Source organism: Myotis lucifugus, unplaced genomic scaffold (assembly GCF_000147115.1).
Source record: "Myotis lucifugus unplaced genomic scaffold, Myoluc2.0 scaffold_155, whole genome shotgun sequence".
Lineage (NCBI taxonomy): Eukaryota > Metazoa > Chordata > Mammalia > Chiroptera > Vespertilionidae > Myotis > Myotis lucifugus.
The window spans coordinates 1338079-1363555 of record NW_005871203.1 but is presented as its reverse complement, the minus strand read 5'-3'; the positions used below and the strand labels follow the sequence as shown (position 1 = coordinate 1363555).

Genomic DNA, 25477 nt, shown 5'->3' with positions numbered 1-25477 from the left:
TAGCCCCAGAGGGGCGTCTCCAGCACAGAAGTTCTCCCACTGCAGACACAGCTGATTCTCACAGCCAATTGGCCTGGAGGTCAATTCCTCCCAGTGATAACTACAACAATCAAGGCTTAATTACAACAAGACTGTGCACAAAGCCCACAAGGGGATGCACCAAGAGTATCTACCTCAGGTAATTGGGACACTTAGCACAGAAAGGCACTCTATCGACACAGCGAAGCATAAAAAATGCCGAGACAAAGAAACAGGACACAAACGACAGAATCGGAGGAAAGCAAACTGCTGGATATAGAGTTCAAAACCACACTTTTAAGGTCTTTAAAGAACTGTCTAGAAGCCGCCAATAAATGTAGTGAGATCTTCAAGAAGACTGGTGAGACCGCCGATAAATGTAGTGAGATCTTCAAGAAGACTGGTGAAACCCTCGATGTTGTGATAAAGAACCAACTAGAAATTAAGCATACACTGACTGAAATAAAGAATATTATACAGACTCCCAACAGCAGACCAGAGGATCGCAAGAATCAAGTCAAAGATTTGAAATATGAAGAAGCAAAAAACACCCAACCGGAAAAGCAAAATGAAAAAAGAATCCAAAAATACGAAGATAGTGTAAGGAGCCTCTGGGACAGCTTCAAGCGTACCCACATCCGAATTATAGGGGTGCCAGAAGAAGAGAGAGAGCAAGATATTGAAAACCTATTTGAAGAAATAATGACAGAAAACTTCCCCTACCTGGTGAAAGAAAAAGACTTCCAAGTCCAGGAAGCGCAGAGAACCCCAAACAAAAGGAATCCAAAGAGGACCACACCAAGACACATCATAATTAAAATGCCAAGAGCAAAAGACAAAGAGAGTATCCTAAAAGCAGCAAGAGAAAGAAAGTCAGTTACCTACAAGGGAGTACCCATACGACCGTCAGCTGATTTCTCAACAGAAACTTTGCAGGCCAGAGGGAGTGGCAAGAAATATTCAAAGTGATGAATACCAAGAACCTACAACCAAGACTACTTTATCCAGCAAAACTATCATTCAGAAGTGAAGGCCAGATAAAGAGCTTCACAGATAAGAAAAAGCTAAAGGAGTTCATCACCACCAAACCAGTATTATATGAAATGCTGAAAGGTATCCTTTAAGAAGAGGAGGAAGAAGAAAAAGGTAAAGATACAAATTATGAACAACAAATACGCATCTATCAACAAGTGAATCTAAAAATCAAGTGAATAAATAATCTGATGAACAGTATGAACTGGTGATTGTAATAGAATCAGGGACATAGAAAGGGAATGGACTGACTATTCTTGGGTGGGGGGAAAGGGATGTGGGGGGTGAGGGAAGTGATTGGACAATAATCGTGCACCTATGGATTAGGACAGTGGGTGGGGAGTGAGGGCGGTGGGTGGGGTGGGAACTGGGTGGAGGGGAGTTATGGTGGGAAAAAAGAGTAACTAATGTAATAATCTGAACAATAAAGATTTAATTTAAAAAAAAAGAAGAAAAAAGAAGAGATATGAGGGATGTGTGATATGAGGGTTGGCCATCTGAGTGCAAACCAAGGAAAGAGGCTCAGGAGAAACCATTGCTGCTCATACCTGGATCTTAGAGAACTGTGAGAAATAAATATCTGTTGTTTAAGCCACATAAAAAAAACTATGTAATGTAGATATATCTCCACATATGTTTATATCTATTTGTGTACATGCAAACATATATAGTGTCCTGAAACCAATAGGGACCAGTTCACTACCCATTAGGGCCTAGATCACTTCTGAAGGACTGAATGAGTTAAAACATCTAAAGCATTAAAACAATGTCTGGAACATGGCAATCACTTCACATTTGTGCTGTTGAGATTATTATGTGGAAAAGATCATTTTGCCTACGGGAGTAAACTGTTCCTGGTGCTCCCTGCACCCATCTCTCCTTCCGACAGCTTTCCTGACTCTGCTAGAAGCTCCTGTTGGGACAGTCCTCCAGGGTCTCCTGAGTTTCTGCACGTCTTCTGAGCAGAGGCACTGATGGCATTTGGTCTGGATTTGTAGCAAAGACCCTTGGAAGACAGACCATGTCTCCTCCGGAGCAGAAGGGCAGGTTTGTTTGCTGCCCCAAATAATCCGTCTCCTCTGAGGCCAAGCTTGGCCAGGTTTGTGCAGATCCTGTTGTAGAAGATTGGGGTTTCCTATGCTCAGGGTTCTTTGTGTGCACAGCATCACATGCACCCAGGGGACTTCGGGGGGTAGAAGGCATGTAAATATGAAATATAAGCTCTTGTGATGCTGTGAGAAAAGTCTTTTGTCCCTGTGCCTGGAAGGCCTGACCCCATCCTCAGAAGGATCGTAGGATATTAGGACATCTTGGCAAGGTTGGCCTTGGGTTGTTGGATAGGAACTTGGACTTGGGGAGGGTTTCCACCATCCCCAGGGTTGACAAGAATGGCCCAGTGTGTCTAAACTCATTGCACAAACAATGTAACTCGTGCTGAACACCTGCTTTCCTTCTGAGGGTCTGGAACTTTGGTACATGCTTCACAGAGGCTGTTGACATGATCGGCCCCAATACAAACCCTGGGTGCCGGTTTCTCATGAGTTTCCCGGCCGGTGGCACTTCACCTGTTTTGTCACAACTCGTTACCTGGGGAATGAAAGGCTGTCCCCTGTGGCCACTGGGAGAGGACTCCTGGCAGCTTCAGCCTGGTTTCCTCTGCACTCACCCCCTGCCTTTTCCCTTCCCACATCCTTTCACTGTGATAGATCATAGCCAGGAGTCTGACTATACGCTGAGTCCTGCAAATCCTCCTCATGAATCTTTGAACCTGGGAGTGGTCTTGGGGACCCCCGACATAGTCTCTGACCCCAGAATCTCATGTCTTCTGTCTGCATCCATGAAACTGGGGTGGGCTAATATTCATTTGAAGGGGCGGGGTTGGGGGGAATTTCAGACATTTCACAGTTCTTGGCAGAGACACCTCTTTGCCTTTCTGTCAGGACACATGTGTGTGCGTGTGTGTATATGTGTGTGTGTGGTGTGTAGGGGAGAATTCCAGGTCTAGGACCACTTGAGCATTACATGCCACAAACCAAGAACATGGGCAACCACCTTGCAATCATGAGCGTTAACTCAGAGAAAACAGGACTAACAAAGCGGGCCTTGTGGATACTGTTCACCCAAAACAAGATGGTCTTGGTTTAAAAAAATATTTGTATTGATTTAAAAACATTTCATTGATCTTTTTTTAGAGAAAAAGGAAGGGAGAGAGAGAGAGAAAGAGAAACATCTATGTGAGAGATCGGCTGCTTCCTGCATGCACTCCAGGGGTCGAGCCTGCAACCCGGGCAAGTGACCTGACCAGGAATTGAACCAGCAACCTTTTGGTGCACAAGACGACCAACTGAGCCATACTGGCCAGGGCTAAAACCAGCCGGTCTTGAAGCCAGTTGGCACCTGGGTGATTTTAAGATACTTCAGTCAATAAATTTCCTTTACTGCTTAAGAGGGATTGGATATAGGTTTTGATCACTTGCAGCAGGAATCCTAAATGATACGGGTCACAGCAGCTCAGAGAAGGTGGATCTCCCCGTTCTGATGTATCAAGCCTCTCCCAGTTGGCTCCTTCTTCAGAAACCCCAAGACTAACAGCAAAAATAACCAGCTTCCCGCAGCCAACAATTTAAAAGCACCTACTGAACGCAGAGCAGCAGGCAGGAACTGAACCTGGTTCCACTTCAGGTGACTACCAGCCTGGAGATGCTGTTTTGTGGCTGAGATGCGTATAGAAACATGGACCTTCACTTGAAGTGAAGTAGGGATGGTGTAACCATAGCAACATGAGCTAAAGACCCAGCTGCTAGGAGAAGAGGAGGTGGTTTGATGCAAGGGAGCTCCAAGCCACGTTCAGATCTGTGCCTGGAGATGGGTATCCTGTCTGTCCCCACGTTCAGATCTGTGCCTGGAGATGGGTATCCTGTCTGTCCCCACACACTTCCTGCCTGGACGCTAGCCTTGTGCACCAGAACTTGGCCTCAACTCCATAACTTGGCCTCAACTCCATCCCTCTGCACACTCTAGCACTGGAGACTTTGCTTTGGTACCAGGATCCGAGTAACACGGATCAAGGACTTTTCCAAGGAAAGCCTTGGTGCAAAGGATGTTTCATGATTATATCTACATGATACTATAAATGGTAATGCTGTAAATGTTGAGGTACAAACCTTTGCTGATTGAGCATCCTGAATTTATCAACACAGACTCCACAGTGTACAAAATAAATTAACAGGGAACCCAACAGGACAGGCTATGTTGCAAGTATAATATGCATCTTTAACTCGGTGAAGACAAAATAGCAAATATAAATATATATTTGGTGTAAGACACAGATACATAATGTGTACCAATCTCACAGAACCAATTCCATCAAAAATGAAATACCAATGACCTTATCTAACGGATGCGACCGTTACTCATTTGGAAATTAGTCTCCCCCCCCCCCACCCTTTCTTTTCTCCCCAGCACCTGACATACAGGATATGTCTTTCTCTGTCACTGTGTTCTCTGTAAGCTCCCTGAGGGTGAGGTTTCCGATTAATTTACTGCTACATGAGCAGCACCTGCAATTGCACATCTAGTAGGTGTCCAATAAATAAATACTGAATGAATTTAAAACAGGCACACATTTAACCGGTACAAAAATCAGTTTCTACAATGTCACTTCATACACCGACCTTACGTCATGAACACTTAGCAAGGTCCTTACTCAACACCCGTCTCTCTCCCCTGACTGTCTGTGGGACAAGGCAATGTCCTGGGGTTGCCTAGGCTTCGGGCACGTGGCTCTTCTGCCCATCGGTGTACCCCTCCCCCCCTCGGGCTGGCTCTCCGCATGAGAAGGAGGGAGGGAGGCTCAGTCCAACGACCCCCTGAATTGCCTCGCGTGTTGCTCCAGCTTGTCGGCCTCGGCCCGGAGGTGCGCCAGCGCAGCGGGGCTGGGGCGCTGCAGCACGGCGCGCTTGGTGGCCAGCGCCAGGTCCTTGAGCAGGCTGCACAGGTGGCTGCTGCCGCGGAGGATCTCGTTGCGCGCGTCCCTGTCCTGCGTCTCCCTGCACAGCGTGTCCACCAGCTTCTGCCCGATCGTGATGACCAGCTTGCTCTGGGCCACGAGGATCTCGGGGGGCTGGCCGGGGCGGAGGCTGCTGTGGAGGACGCCCATGGCCTTGAAGAGCGCCCCGAAATAGAGCCGGCAGTGTTCCGAGAGGAGGGCCTTCTTCCCCGGGTCCTGCTGACCCAGAGGTGGGGGCACAGGGGAGCTGAGGTCCTGGTGGAGGGAAGAGAGAGAGCAGCCGATAAGAGACGGATTCCACCGACAGGCTGTGCTTGGCCCCTTGTCCAGCTTTTGCTCGGTTGGGTAGACTTTTGATAAGAAAAGGTCGTTTTGTCTGGGAAGCCCCATAGCGCAACATTTGCCTAACTAATTAATATTTATGTTTTCAAAGCACTGTTACATAAAAATTATGATATATACAACCTCATGAATTGCATTATATATAATCTCACATATTTTATACAAATATATAAAATCTTATTCAATTCTCTCAACAAACCATTAGAAGAAACACATTGGCAATGACCAAATTTACAACTTTCAAAAAATGCAAGAAAACTTGATGGTGAGATTAAAATGTTTCCTCAAAGAACAGATTTTTAAAAAAAATATATTTTATTGATTTTTTACAGAGAGGAAGGGAGAGGGATAGAGAGCTAGAAACATCGATGAGAGAGAAACATCGATCAGCTGCCTCCTGCACACCCCCTACTGGGGATGTGCCCGCAACCAAGGTACATGCCCTTGACCGGAATCGAACCCAGGACCCTTCAGTCCGCAGGCTGACGCTCTATCCACTGAGCCAAACCGGTTAGGGCTCAAAGAACAGATTTTAAAGGATTTAAAAACTCCTTTCTAACTCTAGTATCAGAGGTAGGACCTGACCCTCAAAATTTTTCAGAAGAAATCTAATTATGCTGACATGCCTGCCTTAACATGAAAATATTTCTCTTGTGCCCGGCTGGTGTGGCTCAGTGGTTGAGCAAAAGCTATGAACCAGGAGGTCACGGTTCAATTCCCAGTCAAAACACATGCACAGATTGCAGGCTCGATCCCCCGTGTGGGGCGTGCAGGAGGCAGCCAATCAATGATTCTCTGTCATCACTGATGTTTCTCTTTCTCTCTCTCTCCCTCTCCCTTCCTCTCTGAAATCAATAAAAAATATATTTAAAAAAAACATTTCTCTTGCTTGCTAATAAGGTTTTATCTGTAGTTTCACTTCCATGCATTTTATTTTCTAGACTATGGAACCAGTGTCCCCCTAAGGCCTACCCACTGTGGAAAGATTTCAGCATCTAACTTAGTGGCGACCACTCCAGGGAGCATTCGAAAGCCCCATTGCTAGGTGATGAGTGAGGAGAGTGAGGCTCCCTGAAGAAAAAGGCTGCCTAGAATCTTTCAATGAGCGAAATAAAAATCCGGAGTCAGTGAAGTCTGAAACTCATTCTTCCTGTTAAACTGCATCCTGAAACTCTCCTCGACCTCTGACCTCAAAATGCACAGCCCAGGAGCACTCACACGGTGCTATGGTCTGACTGTGTCCTCCCCAAATTCATATGTTGCAACTCCCCTCTCCAATATGAAGGGACGAGGAGATCGTGCCTTTGGGATGTGACGAGGACTAGGTGAAGCCATGCAGTGGGGCCCCATGGGTGGGATCAGGGCCCTTGTAGGAATCCAGAGGGCACAGCGCCAAGGCAGGCTGCAGCCTGGCAGGGAGCTGTCCCAGAACCTGACCACGCTGGTGCCCTGATCTCAAACTCCTAGCTTCAGCATGGCGAGACATCCGTGTCTGTTGTTTATAAGCCACTCCATCGACAGGACTTTGTTACAGCAGCACACACGGACCAAGATAGACAGGTAAAGGGACGGAAAGATCGGGGTGCTGGCTGAGGCAGGTCTCTGGGGGCAGGGAGCAGAGGAGGATGCAGCAGAGGCTGGAATGAGGAGCAACAATCTCCACGCTGGAAGGCCAGCATCTTAGCTTGACAGTGTTAACTGTAGGTAAGTAAGGATGTGCCGTGATTCTCATCCTGGGGCGTTGGAACTGGGGGATTTTCCCGGTTATCTGTCACACCGACCAGGGAGCTCTGCAGGCAGGCAGAGGCAGCGCTGGGGGTGCTGAGTGTCCACCCACACAACGGCCAGTGGTGCCCCCCACCCTGAGAGGCACTGTCCGTCTAAAGCAGTCATTTCCCGTGTGGCCCCTGGACCTGCTGCATCAGCTTCACTGGGAACTTGTTAGAAAAGAATTCTGGGTCCCACCCAGACCTCCTGAGTCAGACACTCTGTGTGTGTGTTGGGGGGGTGGGGGGAGGAGCCTGTGATACACTGTCCAGTCTGAGAGGCCTGGTCTAAGGCTTACTTCATGCTGAAGAAAAGAGCAAGGATTTCAGGCCCAAAGAGAGGTGTTGGAGGCTCTGGGAATGTGGATCAGGAGGCCTGGGGTCTGGTCCTTGTTTACCTCTGAGCAGTGTCCACATGGCTAGACACTGCTGCCCTCCTCCTCCCGCCCCGCCCCTGCCCCAGCCAGTGAGGTCAGGCTGGCTCACTGTGTCCCAGGCTTCAGCGATTCAAAGAAAACCTTCACCAGTTAAGCTCTTCCTGGCTTCCTCTTAACACCAATTCGCTTAATCTTTGTCTTTAAATGGATCCACTTATATTAATTTAAAGGGAACTTTTTAAACTGTTAAAAGGAAAACTGCGGTCATTTGCCACCAAGAAAAGGTCATCAATAAAAATAAGCACAATGGGCCCTGACCGGTTTGGCTCAGTGGATAGAGCGTCGGCCTGCGGACTGAAGAGTCCCAGGTTTGATTCCGGTCAAGGGCATGTGCCTTGGTTGCGGGCACATCCCCAGTAGGAGGTGTGCAGGAGGCAGCTGATCGATGTTTTTCTCTCATCGATGTTTCTAATTCTCTATCCCTCTCCCTTCCTCTCTGTAAAAAATCAATAAAAAATATATATTAAAAAAAAAGCACAATGGGCCCTGGCCAGTGTTGCTCACTGGTTAGAGCGTTGGCCTGTGCACTGAAAGACCACAGGTTCGATTCCCAGTCAAGGGCACATGCCTGGGTTGCAGGTTTGATCCCTGGCCCAGGTCGGGGTGGGTACAGGAGGCAAGCAATCAATGTCTCTCTTTTTCTCTCTCCCCCTCCCTCCCACCCTTCCACTCTCTCTAAAAGTCAATGGAAAACATATCCTCGGGTGATTTTTTATTTTGTTATTAACAAAACAAAATAGGGGGGGGGAGGGAAACATGTAATACTCTTTGTAATACTTTAAGCAATAAAAAATAAATAAAAACAAACAAAATAAAACAAAACAAAAAGCACAATGATAACACCTTTGATTAAAAATAAAGAAAGAACATCAAATGTCAAAAAGTGTTGAAGAAAAATAAATAAAAACCAATCTAGAAAGAACCAAAACAGCCTTTCAGCTGTTACCAGAAGCCGAAAGAGAGAATGTCAAAGGGAGCGTGAGCCCTGGACTCTGCCCTGCGGCGCCGCCCATGGCGGGGGGAGAGCCCTGCGTCCTCTCAGGAGTGGTTGAAGATCACGGTCCCCACCCTGCGCTCCGCCGGTCCACCTCCAGGGGCCCTTCCACCGTAACAAGGGAAAACCATCACAAAACCCAAGTCTCCTGCCAGTGTCATGGCTACAACGTTGAAGGATTCACAGCAGGAAAGGTTTCCCGGAGAAAGCAGCTGATGGGAAGTGTGGGAGGGTGGTCATTCTCGCTTACCTGTGTTTCTAAGTCTTTGTTTTCATCCAATCTTTGTTCCAGGATGGGTTTTACTTTCTCTTCCAGGTTAGGCAACTTCTGAAAAAGACAATCCCTCCGAATTACCTCCTGGAATGGTTGTTTTAAGGCTGGCCAGCTCTTTCAGCCCACTTTGAAATCGAGCACTCCTCTTCACGCTTTTGTTCTGTGAACTGAAGCCTTTTTCAACAAGGACGCTCTGGCCGCCCATGGGCTGAATTGTGTCTACGATATGGCCTAGCATAATGACACAAAGGCCCTTTTAAAAAATATTTATTTATTTGGGAAATGCAAAATATCCAAATTTCTAGCTTGTCTAGAATGTGTTGCGGCTCTTACACCACAAGGCATTTTAGCAGAAAACCAAGATACCAAGACTGAGCCCCAAAGCACCAGGTTACCCGGGCCACACAGCCGCAGGGACTGGCAGCTCCTGAACCAGACGTTCTTTCTATAGCATCTGAACTCAGGCAGTGGAGTTTTTCTAAGAGCAACTGGAGTCTCGAGGCTGCTGAGACCACACACAATTTGGAAGAGTGTTTACACTCCCTTCTTCCATTCATAAGAAACACACTGACCATGACTAGATTCATAACTTTCAAAAAAATGCAAAAAAACCTCGATGGTGAAATTAAGAGATTTGCTCATAGAATGGACTTCAAAAGGCTTTTAAAGTCCTTTCTCATCTTAGTGTCAGAGGTAAAACCCAAATCCCCAAATTTCCAGAAGACATCCTCTCCGCCTTAACATTAAAATGTTTAACTGACTTCTTTCTAAGGTTTCATCTAGAATTTTACTTTCAGGAATTTGTCTCCCAAAGCCTATCCCATCCCTGGAAGACTCTCAGCACCTGACTTTCCGGCGACCACGCCAGGTCCACGTGGGGAGCCCTTCAGGCTGCCCTGCTCAGAACCCGGACTCACCTTCTCACAGACACTGGCCCAGCTTTTCCCGAGCAGCTCGGGGCAGGGCCCGTTCTCCCTCTGCTGAGGACAAGGCGCACTCCGCTGGTAGGACTCCATTTCCCTCCGGGGAAGCTGGATGCCTTTCGCCAGCTTGAATTCTGTCTTGGGGGCCCATGGTGGGGTCTCTTCCTTCTCAGCATTCTGCTTGAAGAGGAGCCTCCCGTTGGCAATGACGATGGAGGTGAACCTCTTGATGTCTTCCGGAACCATCCTTGCCACCATGACAAACCTCTCCAGGTCATCCAGGCTGCTCTGGGCTTTGTCTGTCACAAGGACGTCCAGGGACCACTGGCAGCCCTCCAGGCTCTCCTTGGTTTCCAGCAGGATGTGGTAGGAGTTGGAGATCGTCTGCAGCTGATCCCTAATTCTGGCCTGAAGGCTACTGCTGGGGAGGTTCCCGGCGGCCCCGCAGACTCCGCGGGCGAAATCCAGAAATTCTCTCAGGGACTCTTCGATGAGGTCGGCGGCCCTGCGGATGGCGTCGATGTTGGCCTCCAGAGAGTCTCTGAGCCTCCAGTTCCTGCTGACAAAGAGCATCAGGCCGGCCACCGAGCTGGCCACCTTCTGCTGGAGAGCCGTCGCCGTGCCCTTGGCCAAGGCCAGGTCCAAGGAGAGCTCCTTCGCCGACTCCTCCGAGGAGGAGCTGCACGAGGAGTCGGTGGACATGGAGGAGCAGGAAGACGTGATGCTGGCCCTGCTGTCGGAGCTGTTCACGGACAGTCTGTCCGGCTCAGGGGCGGGCCATGCGGCCTGTCTGGAGAGGCATGCGCAGTGAGGGTCCGAGGTCTCCCCTGAAGCCCCGTCCGCATCCCCTGGCTCTTTTCCAGCCCGAGGGGCGCTGGGCACAGGGATAGGGATGTCATAGATGTTGGGCTTGGTGTTCTGCTGCTCCACTCGGGGAATCAGAAAGCTCAAAGGGACCTTGTAGCTGACACCCCCGTCGGAAGGGCAGGCGTCCCCGGGCGCTGGCCCGGGGCAGGCGGGGTTCTGCACGGGCACATTTCCACGCAGGTGTGGAGTGAGGGACCGCGCTCTGCTGTTCGGAGGACTGTGGAAACTGGACATGGATCTGGGGAGGGCGTGGGACCCCGATTCTTCCACAAAGCCGGTAACACAGACATTTCTCACATCCGCTTTTGCTGGAGACGCTGGAGTGTCATAAATCCACTCTGATTTCTGGGGGTTTGGCAATGTTTTGTAGCAGGCTCTGCCTAGGGCAACTGTTGCTGTCACGGGAGCACTCTGCCTCTGTGGAGAACCGCAAAGTTACCCAGGTTAGTAGCAAAGAAAAGAGGTGGGGCACCTCACTTGATACATGTGCAATGTGCATGCTGCCGAGGCCCCGGAGCGCCGGGCCCTGTGCTGCTGGCCACTCCCTGCTCAAGCTGCTGCAGCGGCTGCCCCCTTACCACCCCTCCCCCCGCCATTGTCTCTCCAGGCCCTTCACAGCCTGGCTCCACTCTCCTGAGAGCCTCCCTTCCCGCTGCCATCACGCTCCCCTCACCTGCCCCACCTCCCTGTAGGTCCAGCTGCCAGGCTGCTCACCTTTCCCCGGACCCAGAATGGCCACTTTATACCGAGATATTTACTTTTGCCCAAACTGTCCCCCTGCTCTAAATGCCTCCCAACCCTTCCTTTTCCATCTAACAAACTCCTATGCATCCCGCACGACACTGCTGAGATGCCAGCCCTCCTGTAAGGCCTTCCCTGATCACCTTGGGCGTCCACGTATCGATTGCAGACGTGTGACAGGATCCAGGATCAACAGGGATGACACAGATCCAGGTTAAGGCGTTTCCCCGACATACAAATCAAAACCCACTTAAACACAGCACAGCTCTTCAGCCTAAGATAATACGAAGCATTTCTCTAAGGCAGGCTGAGCTCCTACTCTGCCCAGCACCACCCTGGGTCCCTCCCAGGGGTCTCCATGCTCGCCAGGAGTCTGCAATGGACACGGAGGCTGCAGAGGTGAGGGGACTTATCCCCCCCACACGGCCGCCCTGCTCCCGAACCACGGCAGCGAGGGGCTCCGAGAAATGAGGTCTGCCCCGAGGAGCTGGCATGGCACGCCTTGACCGAGCTAACACATGGCCGGAGGCCTGCAGGTCTGCTGCATCGGATCTCAGCAGCAGTCATACTTACGCTGGGTTGGCCGGCCGGGGGACCCCGTTCTGCCTTCCGGGGGCTGGCGGGGATGTCATATAACTGCTGCTTCCCTGGCTCCTGGGAAAGACCACAAAAGCAGGACCACGTGGGTTTTTCCTTCCTGAAGCCTAAGCCATCACAGCTCTCCCACGCCCGTGCTTCTTCCAAACGCAAACACAAACCGCTGAGGATGTGGGGCCTGGGCCATGGAGCTCTGTGCTGGGCTTACGTGCTGCAGTGGGCTACACGCTGCAGCCCCAGGAGCTCGGATGGGCTGAGACGTGAGTGGACTTGTCCTCTGATTACAGGAGGCATGCCTTACAAATTTGACGTACCAGTTACAAATAAGTTTAAAAAAAAATCTAAAATTTTATCCCCCAGAGGTAATCAATGCTAATATAACCAATGATGATGTTAATACTCTGATGTACAGAGTGGGGCAAAAGTAGGCTTACAGCCCTGACCAGTTTGGCTCAGTGGATAGAGTGTTGGCCTGCGGACTGAAAGGTCCCAAGTTCGATTCCAGTCAAGGGCATGTACCTTGGTTGCGGGCACATCCCCAGTGGGAGGTGTGCAGGAGGCAGCTGATCGATGTTTCTCTTTCATCGATGTTTCTAACTCTCTATCCCTCTCCCTTCCTCTCTGTAAAAAAATCAATAAAATATATTTTTCTTAAAAAGTAGGTTTACAACCCAGCCAGTATAGCTCAGTGGTTGAGCATCAACCTATGAACTAGGAGGTCACAGTTCGATTCCTGGTCAGGGCACATGCCCGGGTTGTGGGCTCAATCCCCAGTGTGGGGTGTGCAGGAGGCAGCCAGTGGATGTTTTTTTCTCATCATTCATGTTTCTATCTCTCCTTCTCTCTTCCTCTCTCAGAAATCAATAAAAACATATTTTTAAAATAAAGTTGGCATACAGTTTTTCATATGGAAAATAATAAAGTAATAAATAATAATATAAGGACAAACTCTTTTGTGTATTCACAACTGTAAACCTACTTTTGTTCCACCCTGTATACCTTTCAAAATATTATTCCTAAAATGCATCTATGTCTATGCACAGGTAAGCGTGTGTGCATAGAGATAAGTGTCTATTACAAATGAGAAGCAGAAGTTTTAAAGATGCTCAGCTCTCAGTCATAACATTCTGAGCAGGTCTGGCTCCCTGGCGGAAGCTGGATTCTGAGTGGGGCCAGGAGCAGGCAGACACTCTGGAGGTCATCCCTGTGACCCTGAGAGGCCCCTGGGGGAGCAGGGCCAGGGTCAAGGCTCACCTTCAAGGCAGAGGGGCCGCGGCTCTGGGCGGGCACATCATATAGAGAGAGCAATGAGGCCTGGGCCGGTCTGGGAATCGGGACGATGGCCTTGGGGAGAAAAAGAGCCGAGGGAAAGGCAAGGTCACCCTGAGTACTCCAACACACTACGTCCCCCCCGCCCCCCGCCCCAGCTGTCCAGGGCGGTTCTGACTGCTGCTACCTGTGACCCCAGCCCCCTTGTGTTTAGGCTGCTGATGGTCGCAGGAGCTGCAGAATCACCTGCAGCAGCAAAGGACTTCCCTGCGTGCTTTCGGGTGGGAGGAGCCAGCTCAGCAATGCCCAGGGTTTCTTGGGAAACTGGGTTCGCTGGTGTCATTAAGGAGCATAGCTGAGAAGCATGGTCTCAAAAGGCTTAGGAGGGAGCTCCAGGAACTAGTGCAGTGATGGCGAACCTTTTGAGCTCGGCGTGTCAGCATTTTGAAAAACCCTAACTTAACTCTGGTGCCGTGTCACATATAGAAATTTTTTGATATTTGCAACCATAGTAAAACAAAGACTTATATTTTTGATATCTATTTTATATATTTAAATGCCATTTAACAAAGAAAAATCAACCAAAAAAATGAGTTCGAGTGTCACCTCTGACACGCGTGTCATAGGTTCGCCATCACTGAACTAGTGGGTCGGAGAGCGATTTCATCAGGAGAGCTGACCCTTCTCACTTGATTCCCTTCTCTGAACTTAAACCAAAATCAGATACGTTCTTTATTTGGTGACTCTAACAAGTCAGGCCAGTGCACGGTATTAAGGAAGTTGGAATAAAAAGTAAAACAAAGCTCAAGGCAGTGGTTTCCCAGGAGGAAGTGGCCAGGAGAAGGCGTGAGGGGCTCTGTTCTCTTACTTTTTTGTTTTGCTTTTAGTTTTGTTCTGTTTCTTGATCTGAATCCTGGTAACTGAGCTGTACCTTTAGGATTTGTAGGTTAAACTTCAATTTTAAAAAATGAACGCAAAGAGTAGACAGTGTTGCCGCAGAGTCAGGTAAATGCAGGTCGAGGGTGTGCGGGGGTCGCGCGTCCTGGGTGTTAGCAGCAGGGACGCAGACAGACATGCAGACCAACAGGGACGCTTTAATCTCAGTGTCCACCAGCCGTGTGGCCCTGGATGCCCTCTTCCCTCCCTAGGAATCAGTTTCCTCCTTTGTAAAATGAAGGGCTGTTCTAATGGAAGGGTCCACAGAGGCCCCTTCCAGCCATCGAGACGCCTGATGCTGACACGCAGTTCCTCTGCCGGGCCGACGGGAGAGAAAGAGGCGTCTCCGCCATCTGGCTCATTGTTGGCCAGCCTGAATCTGGAGACAGCTGACCAGATGTAGGGGAGTCTGTGAGATGGGTCCCCTGGCCTTGTTCTAGCAACGACCGCTTCTGCTCAGGGCGTGTTCCTGGGCAGCCTCCGATGCAGGGCTAACCACCGGATTACACAAGCGGGAGATACTGGCTGCTCTGTGGGTGGGGGGGCTCCTAACTGGTTATCTGTCCCTGGCTTCTGTTCCTTCCTTCTTGTGTAGAAGCAGCAGCAAAATTACTTAGAATCACCAAACAGTGCAACTGGAGGTGATCCTAGAAGTGATCGGTCTGCCGCTCCCCTGACACAGAGGGAGCGAGAGAAGCGGGGAGGGGCGTTGTGACGGCTGTGATGGCCCAGGTGGGCAGGTCAACCAGGACTCCGGATCCCGAGCCCCACACGGGCTCTCCAAGACCCCCCAGCACAGAGGCAATAACAAGAGGGCGGTGGTGGTGGACAGGCAGCCGCGGAGGGAACCTCAGCGGGAATGAAAGTAGAAAAGTCCCCTGGGGGTTTCAGGGTCCACCTCAAGAGGCCTGGCGAGGAGCCCCTGGTTTCTGAATTCCCCGTCGGCAGCTGTGGTTTCTGTCTGATTCTGCAGCCCACACGGGCCGGGGCTCTCTCCGCGGACACTCTGCGCTAAGGACAAAGCTCAGAGCGCGTGCCCTGCCCTTTCCTGTTGAGACAGCACACCCACCCTCCCCGTTCCACCAGGTGTCAGGCTAGGAGTGCAAGCCCACGGTTAGGAAGCCTTGTGTTGTGTCAGGTCGCTCCAACCATTCACAACGTTCACGGGGCAGCGTGTTGGGTGTTAGGGACACCTGGTGACCTGTGGGCATCCCCGCTGTTTTCCTTTTGGGAAGGGGAAATGGCTTTCGTTTTTTCCCTTTCTTTTGTCTCTTTGAAAAGAAAAGTTAACTTCAGCACAGGCCCCGCGCTTTTCCTGAGGCAGGTGGGCGTGCCAGGCCCCGTCCAGGCCGAGTTCCCCAGCTGTTCCCGGGGAGGACCTGGGTCCACCCCAGAGGCTGCTGCAGGACCCAGCCAGCTTCCTGGGGGTTTGCAGCCGGTGCCCAAGGGGCAGCTGTTCTGTGGGACAGCTGTCTGCTTCTCTGCCTGGCAGCCCAGGGAGTCAGAACATCTGAAGTATTCAAAGCCTTTTAAGGAGTCAGCACCTCCCTGTTTGCAGATGGTGCTGGGAGCTGGTGTGCAGAGGCCTGTCTCACAAGCATGACGATCCTGGGCCCCCAGCACATCCACGGGGAGTGGACGTTCCCGGACACCGGCCTTGTCAGGCCCTCTGCCCAGAGCTGTGCCAGGCGGACTGTCACTGGAGCTGAAAGCAAAGGCACGGTGGCAGGGAACGCCGCCGTGGCTGCAGACCTTGCAGATCTGTTCTGTGTTCTCAGCACCTCATGAAGGCGTGGGCTCGGGGAAAACAGCGCATTATTATCTTTCTCCTCTTTTGTTTTCATTCCTTCCCTTCTTTAATTTTTTTTCCACTCTGCATTGACTGGGTGCTTCTTTTTGTCTTTTAAAAAAACTCCCATTTAAAAAGAATTTCAGGTGTAATGAACACCCTGTGCTATAACACACATCAACTTCCTAATCTCTCAGTTCGTGAAATATTTACAGGTGCCCACCCCAGGCCGGCCACGGTCCTGGGCTGGGGACATAGGAGTGAATAAAATAAAGGGCCCTGCTTAAGGCCCTCTTTCACTTTCTCCTTGGCCAATCCCACTTCCTAAGGGTAACCACTGGTGGCGTGCATTTTTTCCAATGTGTGAGCACACACCACACACACCACACCACACACACACACATACACACACACACACACACACACCACACCACACACACACCACACCACACACACACACACACACACACACCACACAGAATTTAATTTTTAGTTTTTGTTTGGTTGGTTTTTATTTGAATGGCTCTTCATTCCCCTATATTAACACCTCGGAGAACTACTTCATCTTTTTTGTTGTTGTTGTTAATCCTCACCAAAGATATTTTTTCCATTGATTTTTAGAGAGAGTAGGAAGGAGAGAGGGGGAAAGAGAAAGAGAGAGAGAGGGAGAAGAGAAAAGAGAAAGAGAGAGAGACATTGATCGGTTGCTTCCCGCACCCCCCGACCAGGGCTGAGGAGCAACCCTGCAATCCAGGCACGGGTCCTTGACTGGGAATTGAACCTGTGACCCTTCGGTCTGTAGGCTGGTGCTCTAACCACTGAGCACCGGCCAGGACAAACTACTTCCTCTTTTGTTCACAACTGCATGCTAGTTTGTTGCAGGAGTATGCCCACATTTATGAACAATCTCTTCCTATTAACAAACAGCTTCGATTTTTCCTTATGACTAATAATGCTACAGTGGCATGGCCTCCCCATCCAGATATATCTTTGCCTTCTTGTGGATTTCTGTAGCAATTCTGGAAGTAAAATTTCTGGGTTGAAGGGAATATATATTTTAAAGCTGATGAGTAATTTCCTGCCTTCGAACCCATGGAAATCCAACCCCTCCATTTATCACTGGCTGTCCTACCATTCCCACCTCGGGTGAAAATGGCCACCACGCATGCCCACAGCACTTTGTGGCACAGCTGGACTAAACGTTCAGTTTCCCACCGAGTGTGGGTGCCTGGAGAGCTGGGGCATCGCAGGGTGGGAAGGCCACTAAGTGGGGGCTAAACCCAAGTTCACCTCATCACACCAACGGTCTGGATCCCATTGGCCCATTTGCTTTGATGGGCACCAGTGATTGAAGGGTGGTCCCGCCCCTGGGTGTCACACATCACTAGCCCTACCTCTTCCTCCCTTCCTCCCTTCCTCCCTTCCTTCCTTCCTTCCTTCCTTCCTTCCTTCCATCCTTCCTTCCTTCCTTCCTTCCTTCCTTCCTTTTTTTTATTGTCTAAAGTTTTACATATGTCTCCTTTTCCCCCAATTGACCCCCTCCCCCATCCCTTCCCAGCCCGGGGCAAGCCCCCACCGCCCCAGTGTCTGTGTCCATTGGTTATGCTGATATGCATGAATACAAGCCCTTTAGTTGCTCTCTAACCCCCCCCCCCCCCCCAAATTTGATGCGGGGGCCTCTAGTACATACCCACAATATATTGTAAAGGCTGGTGTCTGGAGCGAAAATTATGGGAGGTATTGATAGGCAATGTTTGCGAGGGGAGGAGAGTCCGGGTCATCGTAGACTTGGACTGTGTGTGGCGGGGGCCCCGTCACCCAGCTCTTCATCGGCTCGTACACAGGGCCTGGAGGTGGGGGGCTCAGCAGGGTGGGCACCTGGTAGGCCTCCTTGGAGCTGGCGAGAGCTTCCTCCAGGGGTCTCAGGAAAGGGGGACAGGGACTGTCTGCGGGGGCCCCTGAGAGGATTTGGAGGCGGTTGGCAGGGGCCAGGCCTTGCCTCCCGTGGAGCAAACACCTCCACCAGCCCTCGCTCTCCGGCACGTGTTGTTCCAGAATGGTCAGGATGTCTCCTTTGCAGAAAGCCAGCTCATCGGAGCAGTCCGGGTCGTTGTTATAAAGTGCCCTGGCCAAGAGTGCCTGGGTGAGAAGGGAGGAAGAATTCATTGTTGTTACCGCTGCCATCCACCCTTGCACCAATACTGCTCGGTCAGGCACGTTGGAGCCCTTCACAATTGCTATTTTATCTCCTTTCCTCGTCCCCAGCGGCTCCGGTCCCTGCTCTTTGCCTGATTCGTTCCTACTCATCCTTGGAGTCTCAGGTGACATGTCATATCCGCAGGGAAGTCTGACCTGCACCCTGAGACCAGGTCCAGTCTCCCTAATATGCCCTCATGGCCCTGGCTTCATTTGTGACTCTGATCCTGGCAGTTACATAGCTGAGTGACTTCCCAGCTGTGTGTCCTTGAGCAAATTGGCTACTCTCTTTGGGCCTCAGGTTCCTTGTCTGCAGAATGGGAATAACAGTAACTATCTTACCCTGTGGTATTCTTGTGAGAATTAAATGGGTTGATGTGTATAAAGCTCATTGAAGTGCAAGTACTTAGGAAGTGCGCAGTAAAGCTTGCCTGTTACTGTCATAATTATTACATCCTTCTTTGTCATTTTTCTCCTGAATTGGACTGGAAGTCCGATGTCTGCTGGGCCCATATCTCGCTTATTTGCTGCTCTTGTCCCCAGAGGCAAGCCTGGACCGGTGCATAGGGAGATGCTAAAAAAAAGTTCATTAATGAATGAATGATGAAACTAGGACTCAGCGGGTTAGTGACTTGTCTATGGTGACACAGCCAGGATGCAATCCAGTCTGTTTCCCTAATTCTCAGAGACGGGATCTTTCCATAAGCTACACACTCCTAACAAAATAAAAAAAATCACCTTGTTGCCACAGCAGCGATGGCTAAGCTCCCTTCTCCTTAGAACTTTGTGCTGTAATTAAATGAAGGTAGTTTGTTTCTGTGGGGTTAATATAATCATTCCTTATATATCAATGCATGTTTATTACAGGAGAATTAGGATATATAGGTCCCAGCGCACAGTAGGTGCTCGCTGGCTACCTGGTGCGTTGATGGGTGGATAAGGGTGAGTCATGTGATGCCCCAAAGTCAGGTCTTTGGAGGGAAAGTGACACATGGCACCAGATGACAGCTCTTATTTCTGTGGAGAGGAGGGAAGCAGGACGCTGTCCGTGACACTCGGCCCTCCCTCCAGGTGGCCTTCAGTGACAACGGCCACTGCGGTGTCCAGAAGATGGGCCTCAGCCTGGCTAGTCCCCACACTCAGCTCCTGTCCCTGGAATGCGCTGTGAACAGGTTTCAAGGGAGCGTGGGGCTCCGCTTAGAGACTCCAGCAGAGACGAAGCATTTAGAGGGAACAGGGCCTTCGAATCGTATCAAGAGTATGGGTTAGCCCTAACCAGTTTGGCTCAGTGGATAGAGCATCAGCCTGTGGACTGAAGGGTCCCAGGTTCGATTCCGGTCAAGGGCATGTACCTTGGTTGCAGGCACATCCCCAGTGGGGGGTGTGCAAGAGGCAGCTGATCCATGTTTCTCTCTCATCAATGTTTCTAACTCTCTATCCCTCTCCCTTCCTCTCTGTGAAAAATCAATAAAATATATTAAAAACAAAAGAGTATGGGTTAGAGTTCAAGACAAGTGAAGTTACATGCTACTTTACAATTTTTTCCAGTGAAATAGGCAAATACTTTGTGTTTGGTAGGAGAAGATATCCTGGAAGATTATGGTTTATTACCTTGTCAGACTTTAACCAAATTTGTACGTAGCCCTGCAACTCTATCCTAAAGTTCCTTTATTAACTGCCTACAGACACCGAGACCCTCGATGCTCTTTGACCCGGTTTTCACACTTGTCTGGTTCCCTCATTAATCAGTTAAATAAAATCTTTGACATGAGTTCATTTTTCTATTTACACAAGAGTTGCGATTTTACCTTTTGGAAAATTACACATTGCCCACATTGGGTAGAAAGGGAACACAAAAGCACAGTTTCCTAACTCCCACGAGTACATAGCACAGCCCACGCTCTGAGATGCGCTCGCAGGCGTCTGTGTGCCTTCAGGCAGAGCCGCGGCTGTGAGGCGCAGGTGCTCGGAAGCTTGTGGCCTGGCATCGGCTTCGCTGGTGGGTTTGCCTGTTGTGAAAGGCAGGGGTGCTTTTCCAGAGAACAATGGGCTTGTGCGGTCACCCACCCTGTGGGCACCCACAGCTGTCTAAGACGGGCAGCAACAGTCTTATTCTGGAGACACGGTAGACTTTGCACCTTCGGCCTGCTGTCTTAAGAGCAGCCCACGCCTTGAGAATGTAAACTCCCAGCGAAGGAAAACCCTGAATATGCTGCAGTAACGTGATTCCTTCTGGTATGGTATTTTCCTACAACTGGCAGGGACTGCCTCTGGACACCTAATGCAATCATTGAATGTCTCAGAGTTTTAATAACAAAGACCATCAAACTTTATGTTACAAAGCAAAGAATTAAACACGTGTGAGAAGTCCTGGGGTGTTACCTAGAAAGAGGAGATAACAGTGGATTCGATTGAGTGGGGACCTGTTTTGTGTTGGGTACATGGAAGTCATTATACCCGTTAATCCTCAGAAGCCTCCGAGGTGGGTTTTCTTAGCTCCATTTTACAGATGAGAAAACTGTGGATCAAATGACTTGTCTATGGTGACTTGGACTCTGCTCTCCTCACATACATTACTGCATCCTTCCTCTGATAATCCATGCTCCAGACACCAGCCAGGATGATATTTTATGACATATACTAGAGGCCCAGTGCATGAAATTCGTGCACAGGTGGATCCCTAGGCCTGGCCAGCAATCAGGGCCAATCAGGTTCCCCACCTCCCTGCCTCCCCCCTCCTCCTTCCCTCATCTCCTGCATCTGCTGCCACCTACTTCTGGTTCCCTGTCCCAACATGGGGCCCGGCCCCGATTGGGTGATCAGGACCTGCTGTCTGGGGGGAGGGACCGGGAGGTTGGCCAGCAGCCCCCACTGGCAATTGGGGCCTGTGGGCTGGGGGCAGCTCCTGCATTGAGCGTCTGCCCCCTGGTGGTCAGTGCGCATCATAGTGACCGGTTGTTCCAGTCATTCCGGTCGTTCTGTTGTAACGGTCCCTTAGGCTTTTATATCTATAATAATAAAAGCATAATATGCTACTTAGACTGGACGTCCTTCTGGACGACCTTCCGGACGAAGCTGGGGCTGCGAGGGAAGCTCGGGTCCCAGGTGCCAGAGGGAAGCTGGTGCCGGCAGCCGGGGGAAGGAAGGCCTACTGTTGTGGGTCTCTAGTATATAGATAACAGCGGTTGACTTCTTGTTTAAAAACCTTCAATTGCTTAGAACAAAACCTAAACTCCCCACCTGATTGCCCTGCCTGGCCCGCTACTCCTGTTAATTTCCCTCCAGCCACATTGCTTTCTTACTTTGCTCAGACACACTGGTAAGCTTGTGTCCACCCCAGGACCTTTGTTCCTGCTACTCTTTCTGCCCAGAACTATTTCCTTCAGATCTTTGCATGACTAGCTCCTCCTCCGGATCTCAGCTCAGGAGCTGCCTCCTGCAGAGGCCATCCCTGACCACCACAAGGCTACACTCCTCCTCCCCATCCTCACGGGACTGAGAGCTGGTAATTCTCTAGGCCAGCAGTGTGGGATGAACAAGAAAAGAGCAGCAAACATTGTCCTCTGTATGGACAACACATGGACGCAATCGACAAGCCTCAGCAAAGGAACCTAACAATCACAATTGCCTCTGTATTTTTCAATAAGGTGTTAATTTGGAAACATTTGTATAAATATTTGAGATGAAAAATGATATATTTTTATATTCTTATTCCCTGTGGACACACAGCTAGTTAGATTCTGGGTACCATGGAAGAAACCTTCTTAACCAATTTCCCCCCAAAAGGGCATTTCCTCCAAATGCCCACTTCATACGACAGCTGGGAGAGGAGAAAGGAAGATGAATAAACACGTGGAAGGCAGAGGGGAGGGAGCTTAGGGAAACAAAGGCAAAGAAGAGGCTCCCTGTTCTCATGGGGACGCTCACCTCCCCGGGGAGGCCTTCACACACCTGCCGGATGCAATGTGCTCACCTCTGCTGAATCAGCGATCAGCTCTGGGGGTAATGAGCTATACTTGGAGAATCCTGGGATCCATTCATCCATTCATTCACGCATTCATTCATTCATCAAGATCATATGAGCAGCTACTCTGTACCCACTGCTGTGCTGGAGATATGGTGGTGAACAAGACGGTTCCTGATCTCCCCCCAATGCCCATTCCAGTGGAGGACACTCACTCCAATAAAAAATAAATACACTGGCAAAGCAGAAATACTGTAGATACAGTTCACCCTTGAACAATGTAGGGGTCAGGGTGCCCGGCCCGTTAAAATTCCACACATAACTTTTAACTCCCCCAAAACTTAACTACTAATAGCCTACTGTTGAGCAGAAGAAGCGTTTCTAACAGTCAATGAACACATATTTTTTATATTGTGTATATTATGCAGTGTTCTTATAACAAAGTAAGCTGCGGAAAAGAAACTGTTTTTGAGAAAACACTGGTCCATTATTCATTGAAAACAATCTGCACATAAGTGGATGCCAACTGTATAGGGCTTCTACTTCTCATAAGAGCAATGAAGGAAAACACGAGAAGCTATGAGAAACTGTGGGTGCAGTTGGGAAGTGATGATGAGCGAGGGCTTAGGGAGAGTTACCTGGGAATGGGGCCGTGGAAGTGGGAACTGGGGGTGAGTAGGAACTTGATCAAGGGTGGGAGAGAGAGGAAATGTGGAAGAGCGGAGTGAGTGTGAGTGTGTGTGAAGTGGGCAGCGGGGAGTTAAAGGAACTGAAAGATGAGCAGGCTGCTGCAGAGACGTTCACGGGGACCTGGGGCTCGATTTCTGTGTTGGCTGCTGTTTATATCTGGCTGCTGGGACGGGGTCAGGGGGAAGTCAGGGCGAGTCAGGGCCCGGTTGAGGGCCATGCCCAGGGCTCAGCTGAGGGTGGATTCAGGGTGGCTGTTGGGAGGAGGTGGTGAAAGTTGCACGTGACCTTGGAGGTGAGTCTTGTGAGATGGGCAGGGTGAAACAGGAGGAGAAACTCACAGGGGATCCGACAAGGAGGAAGCAGAGGGACAGGGTCTCTACTCTGTCTTCCGCGGTGGCTCACCCACCCGCAGCCACTGCTGGGTCGTGTCCAGGACCACAGGCTGCTCCCAGGCCGCGGCTCAGTCTGTCCTCTCCTGCTGCTTCCCTCTGTCCCTCCCGGGGTCAGATCAGCCCCAGGCCGAGGCCCACTGCTCCCTCTTTTCACAGTGCTCCCCTTCCAACCCTGCACTCCTCAGATCAAAGGCTGCTGCCGGGGATAGGAGCATGGACATCCTCAGATGGTTCCCATCAGTCACCAAATGCTATCATTTCTGTGGTCACAGCTCCCAGCAGGAAGCAGTCAATGACAAGCCCCCCAGACAAGAGACCGTGGGGAGTGGAGGGCCCTGCGCGCAAGTGAGTGCTGGGTCCCTGCTCTCTACATCATGGAACCCCAATGTTAACCAGGCGGACATTTTCCTTCTATTAAAATCCCTTGAAAAAGTCCGTGTTAGGCATTTTAACTTCCTTCTCACAGATTCCATGACTGACTTGCAAGAATTTCTTGTCCGTCTCAGGGGAAGGCGGCAGAAGTGTTCACATTCCCCAGGAGGGCCGAGGGAGAGTAGCTATAGACAAATCACAACTTCTTAAACGCACACTCTGCAGCTAGTTCAAATCCTCCGCTGCCTGGAACTGTGAACCCCGCAAGTCCCCCAGGCAGCCTTTGCTTTGAGATCAGTGAACTAATCGCCATGTATTTTTCTTCCCAGGGCGGCTGGGCCCAGCCTGGGAACCCCAGGAGTCGGTGCAGAAGCCAGAAAGCTCTCTGATCATCTGTGAAGACAGGCTTCTCCCCTGGAATGTGCTGGGACGCGTTTCATGTTATGAAAATACAAGGGCAGGCTCGGAAAGATCAAAGCACACAGAATGCTGCAATGTGCTGGCTTGTGAATGTTTCCTTTTTTTAAAAGCTCATCATGTTTTAAAAAGAAAAAAAAAAGTTCCAAGAACATAAGAAAAATTCCCTCACCATCTCCATTTTCCCACCCACATTTTCCAAAAAGGGGAAGGAAGACAGAGGAAGGACAGCTCAGAGGAAGACACAGAGAATCTACACGATTTCGAAGGGTAGCAGTGTTCTGTGAAGTAACCTGGGGAAAGTGGAGAGCGCGGTAGACACTTACTAAGGAGTCGCAGCAAAGACCTGGGAAGGATCTGGGCTTTGCAAACCCCACACACTAAAGACTTCTTAGCTACCTACTGTCGATGTCAGCTGGATTATTTTCCTATAAATTAATCCAAGAGCAACTACATCCTCTCTAGCCTTTCGGATGGATATTGAGTCAGGCACCGTGGTAGTTTTGTTGCTGACTATTTAGCCGATGCCTTGTTAATAAGGAGGCCTTGCAGTTTAGACTCAGTCAGGGATTGCGATCATTAGCATTGATCATCTCACTTGAGTTTCACTGTCCCTTAAAGCAGGTACTGATACTAATATCCTATTTAAGAGGTGAGGAAGCTAGCACAGGGGAGTGGGGGGAGAGTAAGTACCCGAGGTTGCTCAGAGAGAAAGGGACAGAACCAGGATTGGAACATGGGCCGTTCTGACTCCAGAGTCGGCTTTTAGCCTACAAATCAATGTTTAGACTCCACTGCAGATGGTAACGGATGAGTGCATGACAGGGTGTGCCGCTGGAGAGAGGGATGGCAAGCGGCTAAAAACATTTTAGCTCACTTGGTTCAGCTGTGGGTTTATTTACCAGAATTTAATTCTGCACCAAAATTCAGGAAATAACCTAAATGAAAAATGATATATTTGTATAATGGAATACTATACAGCCATGAAAAAAAGAACAAGGTAGGGTTTTCATGAGCGGACCTAGAACAATGTAAAAATAGAGTATTCACTTAAAAAAAAGCAAGATGAGAAACTGTGCGTATTGTATGCCTTCATTTGTGCTTTTATGAATGTAGCATCTTTCTGGATGGTTTACATAAGCCACTTGTTCTCCCCCTCTGGCCGGGGAACCAGAGCCCAGGACACTAGAGATTTGGGATTAAAGGAAAACATGCTTTCAGTCTGTGTTCACTGGTGCAGTTTAAATTGTGTAAACCACGTGCACGTGTTTTGCTTTTTCAATATAAAAATCTAGTTTTCAATAAGGATGCTTTCCTGTTGGAAGAACACGGCTTCCGCGTTGGTGACCTGAAGCTCTGAGGGGTCACTGCCGCTTATGCCCAACCCACTCCCAGACTCGACAGACGGGAACCTGAATCCCGGCCAGTCTTAACCTTGGCCGAGAGCACTTG

At 49.9% G+C, this 25477-nt stretch overlaps 1 protein-coding gene across 1 annotated transcript in view; it reads right to left on the bottom strand.

The window, feature by feature from the left end:
• Positions 1-4512: 4512 nt before the first annotated feature.
• Positions 4513-25477, bottom strand: part of CASS4 (Cas scaffolding protein family member 4) — a 31453-nt gene continuing 10488 nt past the window's right edge. The window contains 7 exon segments of the mRNA XM_023759446.1: positions 4513-5314; positions 8849-8926; positions 9790-11079; positions 11977-12057; positions 13255-13344; positions 17705-18133; positions 18929-18979. Of these exon segments, the coding sequence (XP_023615214.1) occupies positions 4904-5314; positions 8849-8926; positions 9790-11079; positions 11977-12057; positions 13255-13344; positions 17705-18133; positions 18929-18979 (2430 nt within the window). The 3' untranslated portion in view covers positions 4513-4903.